The sequence below is a fragment of the Nelumbo nucifera genome, chromosome 4 (assembly GCF_055504915.1).
Source record: "Nelumbo nucifera cultivar China Antique chromosome 4, China Antique-T2T, whole genome shotgun sequence".
NCBI classification, from domain to species: domain Eukaryota; kingdom Viridiplantae; phylum Streptophyta; class Magnoliopsida; order Proteales; family Nelumbonaceae; genus Nelumbo; species Nelumbo nucifera.
This window is the reverse complement of record NC_142652.1, coordinates 72,534,554-72,548,721: the sequence shown is the minus strand read 5'-3', so window position 1 is coordinate 72,548,721 and position 14,168 is coordinate 72,534,554. Positions and strand designations below refer to the sequence as shown.

Here is a 14,168-nt window from a genome sequence, read left to right as displayed (position 1 = left end):
GCCACCCCGGAGGCTAAGGTACCCCAAGCTACTTCCGAGCTCGGGGCCCCCTGACCTTTCCTAATACCCGAGCTCCTCCCAGTGGATCTCGGACCACTCCCAGACAGGAACACACCGATCCGCCCATAGATACCTTGAGGTAAAGACACCTCGGGCCAGACAGCTCGGCTTAGCTTGCCACAGGCAGCTCGCCACTTACGAGATAGCCCGACACAGGGTAGCTCGGGTAAGGGTAGTCCGACACATCACAGGAAGACCTCCTACCGACCACCGTACCCGACAAATCTGGGAACATCAGCCATATCCCTCATAAGACAGCATTGTGTCCGCAACCTTCAGAGGATGCCTTACACCTGACAGGCACGTACACTGCGGCGACGGCCCCGCGCGTGCCACCTCAGCCCCGCCAGTAACGGCTGCGGCAGATTGACAGTGGCGGTTACACCCGCCCTGTTAGAGGCCAGTGGGCCTGATACAACGAATTTATGTTATAAGGAGTTAGTATCAAGGAACGTATTAGACAATTTTGTATGCCCTTAGCTTCAATCCGATTTGATGTACTTTTGACATTTAGTGTAAACAAATAAAGTGCATTTTTTATTCATGTTGTTTGGTATGATTCTGTGTAAGACCTTAAAACTGGAAACTTATAGAGACTCGTGTTAGTTTTAAATGTTCACAGCCATTGGATAAGTCTGGGGAGATTTATCCTACCAAGGCTGATACTGGTGTGCCATCAAGTGTTGGGATGGCCTGTCTCGACCACCAGGGTAAGACCCGAGGTACATGCAGTATGGGATTACTCGAACCCTTGAACCGGACCAGTATTCCAGTATTGCCCTGGACCTTGGAGACAGATGGGCAAAACTGGAAAGTTACACCTGATCCCTAGACTCGATTGTGACACTTCACTAGGTGTCGGATCGGGCTGTCTTTGATATGCCAATCAGTGAGATCCTTAGATGGGGATCAAAACCTGGGTATGTTGGGACAGTCTGAGAATTCATCTGAGTGGGTGATCATAGTGACAGGATCAACCCCTTTGTCGGACAAAGGGTAATGATCGGGAATGCACTCTCTCTGATGGAAACCAAACAGCTGGCAGTTGATTTCAATCGTTGGAATTTTGTTTTGCAAAATTAATATATATATATATATATATGTATATGTACGGTTTCGAAATGTTTGCAAATGGCTTTAATTCCCGGGATCCATGTGAGTGGAGAGTGCGACACTGTTCCTTGCAGCCGAGGGAGAGGTCCTCTCTTGTCGGGCAGTGCTTGATCATTAAGGGCTGAGAGGTTAAGTATAAGACCATTTAGGATAGTACCTGATGGGCTAATCTTGCACCTGCCCACAGTCCCTGGGTTTTTATAAGATGGCTTGGCCCAGGGACCACTTAATGTAAGTGTTAGGCCCATAGGGTCCATGTGATGGGCTCAGGGGTTCACTGAGCTTTTCAGTGAATTCGGCTGGGTCTTGTAATAAAGGCTGGGCCGAACCCATGTGGCTGGTGTGTAGATCAATGCTTGGGTCCCACACCATACAAAGAAGCCCAACTGGGCAGCAGGTTGGAAACCAGTTAAGCACTGAACACTTAATGGGCCAAAAGCCCATTTCGAGCTGGGCTGATATGATCACCCACCCATGGGGCGGATCTGAGATTAATGTTAGCAAAAGGATAGGGCCTTTTAACCTTATCCACTATGGGAGATCAAATTCAAATCAGATTTGAATCTGGTAACCTCCTGATAAGAACAGGAGTAAGCTAACTTAATCTGCAGATAGGATTAAGATCATCCCCTATCCAAATATTGATTTGGATTGGGATAACTCCTAATTAGGAGGTTTCTTAATCAAGAAGAAAGGAGGAAAAACCCTGAAAAGAGAAAAACATTAGATTTTGAACAAGGGGGTTTTGAGAAAGCAAGAAAGGTTCCTGCGAAAAGAGATTAGATCTCATTCATACTCCGGAGAGAAGAGAAGCAATTTAGCTATCTTCGTCCTTGGAGTTCTCCTCCAGCCGCCGCCGCCATTGCTTCTTACAAGATTCGATCTTTGAAGAAGAAAGAAGTCAAGAAATCAATTCTTGACATCAGTCTTGCAGAAAGGACTGACAAAGATTCAGTGTTTAGAGTTTCCAAAGGATTCTTGCGAAGGATTCAGTGTGTAGGACGCACTCTACTGGTTCCGTTCCACCCACAGCTATGTCATCTTCAGCAAGAGCGGATCTTGGTGTCTTCTTTGGGCGTGAACACCAACTTTGGGAGATACTGCTTCTCCGGATCAGGTATATTCCTCCCTTTTGCTTTTTGGTTTTGATCTGGTTCGATTATGGTTCAAGTAGGATCCTTGAATATAGTATTCTAAATTTAGGGAATATGATTCCCAGTTGGAAGAAGGTAGGAAAATTTTTTGAAATTCGCCCACCCATTCCGCAACTTTCTTGGCATCCATTAGATGGATCCTACCATTCTTTCAGAATGGAGGTATCATCTTCTACCCTCGTGCTATCTGCACTCTTAGCTTTCTTCTTCTCCTTGCTTCTCCTACAGAATACTAACTTAAGCATCGGAGTGTTCCCGTTGGGCAAGCCCCCGGGGATTCTTCTTCTTCTCCATTTCAGGTACCATCCAGGAGCCATGTAAGTGCCAGCTAGGAGTGACTGGATCACGCACCATCAACTATAAATTAATAAATATGCATTATATACATAAATATATATTTATAATATATAATATATTATTTATTATTTAAAATATAGTATTATATATATTTTTCTATAATATATTGTAAATAATAAAAAACAAAAAAAAACTGATGAACTGAAGTAATGGTTAACTGAACTGGTCAACTAATTAACCAATTAGCTTCGGTTCGGTTTCAACTACTGGTTTTCCAAAAACCGGTAACCCCGATTTGGTTAATCAAACAGTGAGCACCTCTAACCAAAATACATAAAATAAATAAATAAATAAATGCCATAGTTAATTACGGTATTTTTAACGATATTTTTGTTATTAACTATGGTATTTATTTAATTATTTAATTTATTTAATTACTAAACAATATTTATGAAAATACTATTAATTAATTAATGGTATTTTGATATAATTAATTAGTAATTCATTAATTAACAATATTTTTAATGATTATGGTATTTATTTAATTATTTATTAGAGGTATTTTTGTAATAGCATTTTTTATTAATTAAATAAATATTATAATTAATTAATAAATATTGTTAAATAATCTATTGCATTAATTAATTGAAAATAAAAAGGGATTTTATCATTCTTTCACATCACCATCATCATTCTTTGACATACTAAATAAGCAAGGAATTGAAAAAAAAAATTAAGCAAATGTGAGTATGTGACTCTCTGTAACTAATTAAGCAAAGAATTCAGCAAAAATAAATAATTAAGCAAAATTAAAAGAATCAATTAAACTATAGGTGTTAAACTCTTGTAAGCATTTTATACATTAATGGTTTCACTACCACTAATGGTGTGTGACGGTGTTAAGCTTACAAAAATCACCACCGGTGGATTCTAGTTTGGTCTCTGGTGATTGCCGCTGCAACTCTGACTGAGGAGCGAACTACCACTTCCAAGTTCAAAGTGCCAAGTGCCAATTGATACTACCGCAGTATGTTAGAAACCCCCCACCGCCGCTACAAAATCGCTGGCCACAGCTTCAAGTCCTTGATAAATAGAGCTTGTTTCTGGTTACAAAATGCAAACCGCCATAGATGAAGCTCACCGCCGTCACTGGTCGCCGTAAGTCATGGCTGTTGTAGGTCGTCGATCAGGGTATTAGGGCTGAGAGGAGGGAAGGGTTAGAACGAAAGGCCTAATTCGTAAGAGCTAGGAATCAGGGATATGGGGGTCTTTTTTTGTTTTTATTATTTTTTTTTAAATCAATGAAAATGAAATTCGTAACCGGCGAACCGCTGCTCGGGTCGAACTGTTTAGCGGTTTGACTACCCAGGTCAACGTTTTTTTGATTTTTTCAATGGATTTTTAGGATTTAACGGTTTATAGTATAACCAGACATGGGGGCTGAACGGTTACCGGTTTTTCCGGTCTGTCCATCCTGTCCAGTCTGGTTTTGAAAACCATGAGAGCTGTTTCATTTGCATAAGGCAACCATCTGATAAGTTTTTGTTTTGCATAAAAAACAATAAGTATAAATATATTTCGGTTTTCCATAATATATACATATATTTCAGTTTTGCTTAAAAAAATTTTTTTGATCCGACTTAACTAATCCGAGAAACTGATCCAAATTGATTCTTCATATTTGGTTTGGCTTTCGGTGGCCAATTTCTCAACCTGACCAAATCACTTCGATTGGCCAAATAGCTTACAATCGAACCAACCCAATCTGTTTTCACCCCTAATTATAATGAACAGTCTAACATAGACCTGTCAAAAAGTTGACCCAACGCACGAATCCGACCCAACCCAACTTGAAAAAAATAGGATTAGGGTATCATATTTAGCTACCTAGATTTGAGAATGGCCTGACCCAACCCGACCCAGAAAATTGAGTTGGCTTGGGTCATGGGTCAACAACCTGTTGATCCGATTGCCAGGTCTAATTGGGATTATTTATGCATTATTAGAAGTTTTTACTCTTTAATTTTTACTATTCAGTTTTTAATCTTTATTGTTTACTCTATGAATTGTTAAATGTTCAAGTTTTTTTATTTTATTTTTAGAATTTTAAAGTTAATTCCTTTAATTTTGGCATTTTCATATATTTTTTCTTTATTTTTTAAGATTTTAATTATTTTTTGAGATGACCCAAATTGACCCATGGGCCAATCCTAACCCGAACATTTAGAATTAGGGTCTAGCACTTGACAACCCAACCCAAAAAGCCAAAATTCAACCCGATCTGGAATCAACCCGAAGTGTATTGATTGACCCAACCGAACCCGACCCGCCCAACCCAATTGCCAGGTCTACTCTAGCATATTCACATGGCTGAAAGGGTTGTACCATTTTTATCACTTTGGGTGGACAATTCTATGATACCTGAAAAGTATGATACTGTGATTGGTTATGAAATTTAAGGTACGATACCTATAACTGTCCCTATCGTCTTAACGTTTCCTACCAAGTTCAGCCTACAGTCAATGCAAGATAGTTTTCCTGTTTTCCTCCCTTTTCCGTGGTCTCCTGGTCTTTACTCCTCCCACCATGAGTTTCTTCATCTAGAGATTTCAATCCCTTATCGAACATGGCGAACGCAGACAATAGACTGGATTACTGGCTTCGATGGCAAGTGCCGGCGTGCGCGCTGATCATCGTCGTTCCGGTGGTGGTGGCTCTTTATCTGATTTACAAAGTACAGAGATCTCCTTTGAGCCCAAAGGATCTGTGGGTTCCTTGCTGGAGAAAGCTCAACCCGCTATGGCTTCTCAGCTATAGAGCTATTGTGTTTGTTTTCATGTCCTTTATACTGTATCAGATGGTTGCCTTACACGGTGCTTTTTCCTTCTATTTTTACACACAGTAAGATGAGTTCTAGACAAGACTTTTGCTTAGTTTCCTGTTTGGAAAAATATCCTGATTCTATCTTTTTGTTGTTTTTTTTTGCATCTTAATTCTTGCCAAAGTCTCTTATTGTTGGATTTTGGAAGTATTCTCTGGCTTTGATTTTTTTTCTGGGAAAAAATGTGTAATCTCTGAGATTTTCTGTTTGTATCTTACCCAAGTTAGGGTTTGATTGTTTTAGCTTATGTTGACTTTTTTAACATTCTCCTGAAAACCCATGATTTACATATTCTTATAAAAAATAGCTTCCCGATCTCACATATGTTGATATTTTTCCTTCTCAACACTTAGCTTTTGACTCATCTCTAACTAATGTGCCAATCTTGGGAAATTGAAAATAGACATAAGTCATGTTATGTGAGTACGAACAGAAGTTTGAGCCTTCTATCAAGCTTCTCTTAGTGTGCATTTTGCTTCTTTTACCTTTACTCTGGCGTTTTATATTGTGGATTTGAAGTGGGTTTCAACCGGTTCATCATCTAAATGGATGTTTGATAATGGCTAAAGTGACTCAACTGAATGGATAAAATAATGAAGTAATAAACTATTTGAGAATATGGTAATTAACCTAACTTCAATTTCAGCAATTTCATCTGTTATCAAACGGTCCCTGAGCCTAGGCCAAACTTTATGGGGTCAGCTGCATGAATCCTGTTCTGCCTTTCTGTTCTGTTCAGTACCAAATAGGTTTCAATCTCTTCTGAATTCAAATTTCAATTCTATCCAAATACTGTTGAAGTTTAGACATTTCAGTGGAATAAAGAACAACTTCTCTGTTTTCTATTTATTATCTATATCGTGTACGTTCTTTCTATTCTCCTCTACTTCTTTCACAATTCACCCCTTTTCTCTACTTGTTACCAAAACTTATGGATTTTAAAACCACCACCGAAGCACCCCATTTTTGAGAAAAGGGCATACCCTAATTATTAGTCAAGGACTGTTTTCCAAAATGCAAAAGTAGCCCTATGTAACAGAGGGTGTTTGTAGTCTTTTTACTAGGGATGTATCCGGTTTATCAATAACAGGATGTGCCTAATTTTTTTAGAGAAATTAGTCCCCATATGAACAATATTATTCAACATGAATAATTGTTGTCTTTAGCCATTCCTGTGAACTTTCCATTTCGGTAACTATTGTGATCCAACATATCTACAGGTGGACGTTTACACTGGTCATTGTATATTTTGCGGTATGTCCTCCCTATTCTTGCTATAGAGATTAAAATAACTTCTTACACTCCATAAGAAATGGAATTGCGTGGTGCTTGCACATATATACACAGATATAACAATATTCTCTACGGGAAACAAGTGGAACTATTACTCAATCTTAAGATTCTCATCATAACATGCATTTTTTTTATATGTAGCTTGGCACTATTGTATCTGCTCATGGATGCTGGATGTATTTAAATTATTCTTTAACTGAAAATGAGGAAAGGGATGAGTTTTTGAAGAGGGATTTGGCAGATGGTAAATCTAGAACCACTAGGGCTTTCAGAACCAACACAATTAGAGAAACAATCAAGTTGCAGAGCAATCATGAGCAAGAGGAGACTGAGCAGAGAGCTGGATTTTGGGTATATCTGATGCATATTGTATATCAGGTAGTTTATTCAAGCTTGCTGTTGTGTGTTTGTATTCTGTGATATTTCTTATTTCTGTTTTTTCCCTTTTTCTTATTCAGAACTATTTTAGTTCAGTTGTCTTCTGGTTTGTCATCCCAGTTTGCCATTTGGAAATGATATTTCTTTTGAACAGACTTGTGCAGGTGCTGTTGTTCTCACCGACATTGTGTTTTGGCTAATCCTAGTACCATTCTTGTCAAATGAACATTTTCGCCTTAACCTGGTTAGACTATACTCCTTTCAACTATTTTAAGAAACACAATTACTATTCAAAACAAAAATTAGTTTCTTTTGTGTCTCTTTTCTTGGTATTTATTTGCATATCTGAACCAATATTAGGAGTGCAATTTGGATGGGCCTGGGTTGAGCATTTCTCAAGGTTCTAAGGGCCCACCCTGAAGCCCAACTTGATGCTGTTAAAATTCAACTTGAGCATCCTAGTTTTCATTGTTAACCAATATCAACTGTGTAATCCGTAAATATTATTTCTCCAAACATGAAATAGAATTCTGAAAATCATATGGCATTTATGTCATCTGGGAGAGAGTAGAAGTCTTAACTATTTAACCACAATGTCCATACTTTTTATAGCTTTCAGATTATTTTTTAGCAAAGTCAATTTTCATCTCATAAAAGGTTAAAGCTTTTAATCAGAGAGGTAAAGTAGTTTGGTTCAACAAATACCTGTTCCCACAAGATCTCATATTGATTAATATCTTTGTGGGTATGCACATGACAATGTTCTGAATCTCAATAGATGTTGACATCCTCAATGGATTAAGCCTATGCTTTTTCAATTTCTAGTTTCTCTTCTAACTACTGGAAGTTTGCTGCAGATACCTAAGTTTCTATCCCTGACATTATTTCACTTCTCCATACAATTACCTCCATCTTTCACCATGACCACCTTTAACTCAACCACTTAGTACCACATGGCCCATATATATGGTCCAGAATTCTCTATAAAAGATTACTAGTAGATAATTTCCTTCTAATATGAAAAAAGGAAATATTTCTATTGGTTCCATGTTTCACCTATTTATGGGTGGGTTTTCCTGAAATGGTTAGGATCACTGTTGTCAGACTTGGACCAAACAGAAATTTGGAAAGCTCATTGGGTCACAGTTTTACCAGTTAACTAGCCAGTTAGGTGAGGAAATTCAGACTAATAAGTGAAAACTGTTAAATAACCTGGGCCTAGAAAGCCCACCAGATCATCATTTTAACTATCTGGTCTAGTCTGAGTCTGGCAACACTTCTGGATAATTCATTTCTGTGCTGTGTGTGTGTGTGTCCTCGCATCTTGAGCTCCAAGCCTAATTGTTTTTGTTTCTTTTATGGATAAGGAAACAATTTTCATCTTATAAATAACTTCTCTAATTGGAGGATAATTTCTGCATTCTTTTCTTCAAATCACCTTTTTAATCCTGAATATGACAATTAATAGAGTTCTCATCTTTCTTTCTGTTTTACAGTTAATGGGGTGTATGCATTCTCTCAATCTTGTGTTTCTTCTTCTTGACACAGTTCTGAACAGCCTTGTAAGTATGTCAAGAATGTATTCTAGATGGTTTCTTCTGATTTGTTACTCTTACCCTTGTTTTTTGTGAGTCAAAAATATATTGGACAAAGTAATCAAAGGTTTCCTTAACCCTTCTTTCATTTTTTCGCTTTTTTCTTTTCTTTTTTTTTTTCCTTCTGTTTCCTCAAAAAACACATTGTAAGTTTTCTTCTTGCTTTCAGCCGTTCTATTGGTTCCACCTTGCATATTTTGTGCTATGGAGTTGTGCCTATGTGATTTTCCAATGGATTCTTCATGCATGTGGTTTTACATGGTAAGCAACTAAGCTTCTATTCTCATGAAAAGGATTATATTTTTCATATTTCAATTCCGGGTTCAAATGATATGAAAAAATTTTGACCAGTCAACTAGAATCATAAATATGATAGCCAATCAGGTGTTATTTATCAAAATTCATGGGTGGGTTTTGATTGATCAAAACTCTTCCCATACTATATCTTTTTCGCATCATAGATTTTCCCTTCAATTCCACATCATCAACAATAAGGAGTTGCCCGATTCCTTCATTCATGTTCAATATTTGAAGTATCATGACTCCTTAAAATTTCTTCTCTCAGGTGGCCTTATCCTTTCCTTGAACTTTCGACTCCATGGGCACCTATATGGTAATTTACCAGATCTTCATCCTTCACCTTAGTTTTTAACTCTTTCAGCTTTATGTTCAGAATGATGTCTGATGGTGGGGAGGGGATATTTGTCTTATTAGGTATTTGAGCTTGGCTGCGGTTCATATCCCTTGTTATGGTTTATATGCGCTGATCGTAAAAGCAAAAAATTCAATGTTCTCAAGATTTTTCCCCAATTCATACACAAGGTTGTATTAGCCCCTAACATACTATTGCTCTTTGAAATTACAAGTGTTACCGAGTAATTGTATTTGAAATTTTAAGTATTTTCTAGTAACGGTTACTCTTGTTGGATGTGAACCATCAAAGCAATGGCGTGGTTATACGGCTATATCTCTTTATACAGAGCCAAGTAGCTAGGGAAAATCTATCATATGGAAAAAGCATTTTTTCTATATTGTATCGGATGAGATGGACCAATCAACATTCGATGAATACGGGTTATCATACGTAACTGGCTTTAAAAACAACCATTTAAATTGTATTTTAAAAAAGAAATTCATTTCAGTATAAGAAAGACGTTAATGTCTTCACTGTTAAACGTCACCCGGAAGCCACTCTGGCGGATGGGGGTGCATGATGACCAGAAAAGCTCAATTCTGAAGGTGAAAAACGGCTGCCTCGGACGGCTAGTACAGGGGGCCTCTGACAAACAAAGACGGTCGGGAGTAAGAGAAATCATATACTGGATGGGGAATGAAGGAGCACGGGGAAGAAGACAGTCGGGAGCAACAGAGAAGTCATCGTTTTCAAACAGAGTTCGTTTCTCCTTTTTTTGAGCACAAGGAAGAAGATGGCAGGGAGCAATCTACCAGATGGCTAATGGAGGAGCACAGGGAAGAAGACTAACGTCGTTTTTAAATGGAGGAATAGAGAAGGTGTCGATTTTTGAACCTGTTGTTGCGTTCAGGGGGTATAGCGGTAATAATTTTATGACGGTGGGGAACAATCTACTGGACAACGAATGGAGGAGAACGGGGAAGAAGATGGTCGTTGTTTTCGAATAGAAGAACTGAGAAGTCATCGATTTTCGAACAGAGTTCTTTTTTTGAGCATGGGGAAGAAGATAGTGGGGAATAATCTACGGGATGGCGAATGGAGAAGCACGGGGTAGAAGACAGCCGTTGTTTTCAAACGGAAGAACTGAGAAGTCATTGATTTTCGAATAGAGTTCTGCTATTTTGATTTTTTTTGAACTACCAAAAAGAGCCTTCATTTCATTATTATTTCATAGGTGGTGAGCAAAACTAGAAAGCAGAAGCTCTCGCTCATTTGTTTTCTTTCTACAAAAAGGATCACAGTTGATGTTTACTCACTCTAGCCAGACTCTAGTACGTACTAAGTAGCAGCAGCAGTACTAGTAGGTCTATCTCCTACATCCTACAAATTACAATTTATCTAAAAACTGGCAGAATCCAAGATGGAGAACAGTCGTCCGCTATTATCGTGTTTGTGGCGCTGCTTCTGCTTCAGGGGACAAGGAACAAAGAACGACTACTCCCATGTCAAAAGACAGCTCCTTCGCCTCCTTGTCCATCTGTTTCCTCATGTAGTGTTCTTTCCCAGCAATGAAGTTCCTCTTCTTATCCTAGGCGTTTATCCCAAATACAATTATCTGTAGATTCTCTTTCTCGGAAGCAACGACGGTGAACACATGCCCTAGTGGAATTATGAAACCTGTATTTGAAGACACACGGGAACTGGCCTTCTCATACTATACCCCATCACCTTCTCCTATTCTTCCTCTCTGGTTCTGACTAGAGATGTGTGGGCACGCCATCTCCCACCATCCACTCCCTTTCACGACAAAAACTATCCTATTTGACCTCGTGTTGTACAAGGCAGATAGCATTGCTCCGGCTCCCTGGCTGATATTGCTAAATATGACGGAGACGTCAAGGTCTTTGAGCTACTGGTAGTTGTTAGGTTGGGCTTCGTAGAGTTGTCCATAGCTGTTAGAATAGATGGGGCGTTTCTTCGACAGGTTGAACGGGCCCCTCGTCTCACTTTTGTGTATGCTCCACCGACGCTCGCCCTCTGATGATGAAGAAGCTTGCTCGCTCATGGCCTTAATCTGTTCCTTTGACGCCTCCCTCATCACTCCCTTCCTTTTCTCTCCCAACATCCTCTTTAGTTTGTCTTTTGGAGTATTTAGAGCGGCTTCCAGGATTTCATTGCTAAATGCAGTGTAGAATGATTCCCCATCTTCGTTACTGGCGCTGAAGAATTTCGAGACGTGGCCGGGAGTTGAGATGGTCATGAAGAGTGTGACTCTCTGGAGGTTTTCATTGTCGTCTCTGTTTACCAAGTAGATCATCATTCCAGTAGGAATCCTAGCTACATCTCCACACTCAAGATTGTAGGATTCCCTGTTATCATTGTGCACCATGTTGATTGTTGCCTTCCCCTTAACAACGATGACAGCAACATCTGCATCCTAGTGGTGGGGGATCAGGAAAGTGCTAGGTTCGGCTTCCAAGCTAGCCAAGCGGTAGTTATCTAGACCACTCAGAAGCTTGAATCGGGAGCTGAATCTCTGCTCATCGGAGAAGTAGGGGTTACTCTTATGTCGCTCCTGCTGCTGCTCCTCCTCTTGGCTGCCTTCTCTTTGCTTGTTATCTCTTTGTGGTTTCAGTGGGTAAGCCAGTGACAAAGCTGCCAACAAAAGGAAGAGAGAGAGAGAGGAGGAAGAAACACAAAGGAAGCTTGGCTTTGATCGCCATGACTGAAAGAGAAAAAGCTTTGGTGGACGGATTCTCCTATTTCGAATTGCGCTGAGGGTATAACTGTTTCGCTGACGGGGGGAATCAGAAAAAAATTCATATTTTTTTTAATATTTTAAATTTTAATTATAATATAAAATAATTAATTATCAATTAATATAATAAATTCGGTACTACAAACGTGGCATTAGAAGGAATTTTCCATACGATATGGTTTTCCATATGATAGTCGGACCCAAATAGCTAACAGCCGGTTGCTCTAGGAAATAAACGAGAGCGCATCTGTTGGACCCTAGCACATATCTCGACCCTCCAACAGCAACGCACCATGCCAGTTCAACCATCCAATTTCAAAATTAATGGGGGTACAAACTTAATTGCAGTCTAGACTCTAAAACCGATTTTCATTTTTATTTAATCTTAATCTTAGGTCCACTCTCTTTTACCTCCCTTCCACTGCCGCTGCAACAAAATCAATCACCATTGGAACACCGACCACCCTTTCCTTTCTCCCCATTCTCACTCTCCTTCCTTTCTCTGGGTGTCAATGGACAGCTTTTTGGATGGTTTGTTGTAATTATTGGATTGAGCTATCTAAAATAAATTGGTCCATATTCTTATCGATCATTCGGTCTAAATTGGACTTAAACCAAATTCCCAATAATCCAATCATGAGGCCAAACCCTTGTCCAATATGAAACCGATCAAAACTGAAGTTGACATAAAATACTTACGAAATCATTTTTATAAAAGTACTTTTATATGAATGCACTTTTATAAAAGTAATTTTAGGAAAATAATTTTTATAAAGTACTTTTAAATGAAAACACTTTAGAAAAGTACTTTTATGAGTACTTTTATGAAAGAACTTTTACAAAAATACTTTTATGAAAACACTTTTATAAAAATACTTTTACACGGAAGCACTTTTATAAAAGTACTTTTGTAAGAGTACTTTTACAAAAACACTTTTATAAAAACACATTTATACAAGCACTTTTACAGAAGTACTCTTATAAAAGCACTTTTGCAAAAATACTTTTATTCATTCACTTTGGATTGGATTGGACCCAATCCGATCCGTTTGCATTTTAATTGGATTAGATTGGATTGCAATAGGTGTTGTAGTTTTTTATATATTTTTTGGATTTCTAATGTTATTTTGATGTTTGATTCAATTTTCATTTACATTTTATTTGAACTAGATTGGACTTGTTTTGTATGGATTTGGTCCAGTCCATTTGTAAATGGACTAATATTGGATTAGACCAAATCCTGTCCAATTGACAACCCTAATGGTTAGTTGAGTTTTGATATGGAGGTGAACAGGAAATGGGGCAGACCAAGTTGTTAAAGATAACGTAAACAGAAGAGGCCAATGATTGGTTTGGCTTTGGCTTCAATAGAGCTCAGTTCACAATTTCCATTCTTATTGTCACACAAAAAGATCTTTGATGACTTGGTAGTGTTTGGAACCAATGTCGAGGCATATAGGCGTTTTTCAATGCTATTGCTGTCATATAAGCATTTTTCAATGCCATATCAGTACACTGTAGTAGCAATAGTAGAAAAAATGGGAAAATGGTAAAAAGGCATTTTCTCATATCACACCTTTCCCAATTTTCAAGGTGTGGTTTGAGATTGTTTTTCAAAAAACGGCTAACCAAACATCAGGTATTTTTCAAAATAAAAGGATTTCATGTGATACTGATGTGGCACCATTTTTTGAAGAAATGACATTGATGCCAAACACCTACTTGTTCTATTGAATTTAGGTTTTCCTACAGTGAAGAAATCTATTAAGGTGGTTTTTGATATAAGAATTTAGGGAAATGTACTATGCAGCTCACTGCAGAATTCTGAATTACAACCCCCCCTATAAACCACATCCTGCCCGTGGATTTAGCATCAATCCATGGTTAGGATTCATCCCCCTATACGGTGGGGCTAAAGAATTCTGAGCTGGGCTAATCAGTCATTCTCCCAAGAATTTATGAAACAACGCCATTTTGGAGAAATCTGATAAATCCACACAAGCAA

The 14,168-nt window shown here is 38.4% G+C and overlaps 1 protein-coding gene and 1 pseudogene across 2 annotated transcripts; one reads left to right on the top strand and one right to left on the bottom strand.

The window, feature by feature from the left end:
• Positions 1–5,135: 5,135 nt before the first annotated feature.
• On the top strand, positions 5,136–9,734 carry LOC104611247 (uncharacterized). 2 transcript variants are annotated; one of them, XM_010278226.3, is made up of 8 exons: positions 5,137–5,525; positions 6,726–6,759; positions 6,940–7,176; positions 7,331–7,420; positions 8,673–8,738; positions 8,941–9,032; positions 9,337–9,384; positions 9,486–9,734. In XM_010278226.3, exons 1-8 carry the CDS (start codon positions 5,251–5,253, stop codon positions 9,601–9,603), a joined length of 960 nt encoding a protein of 319 aa, XP_010276528.1. In that variant the 5' UTR covers positions 5,137–5,250; the 3' UTR covers positions 9,604–9,734. The 2 variants fall into 2 exon arrangements, with proteins under 2 accessions (XP_088742685.1, XP_010276528.1); XM_088886559.1 differs by lacking the exon at positions 8,941–9,032 and having other exon boundaries at positions 5,136–5,525; positions 9,486–9,705.
• Positions 9,735–10,677: 943 nt separating this feature from the next.
• On the bottom strand, positions 10,678–12,128 carry LOC148800718 (vicilin-like antimicrobial peptides 2-2 pseudogene; annotated as a pseudogene).
• Positions 12,129–14,168: the final 2,040 nt, after the last annotated feature.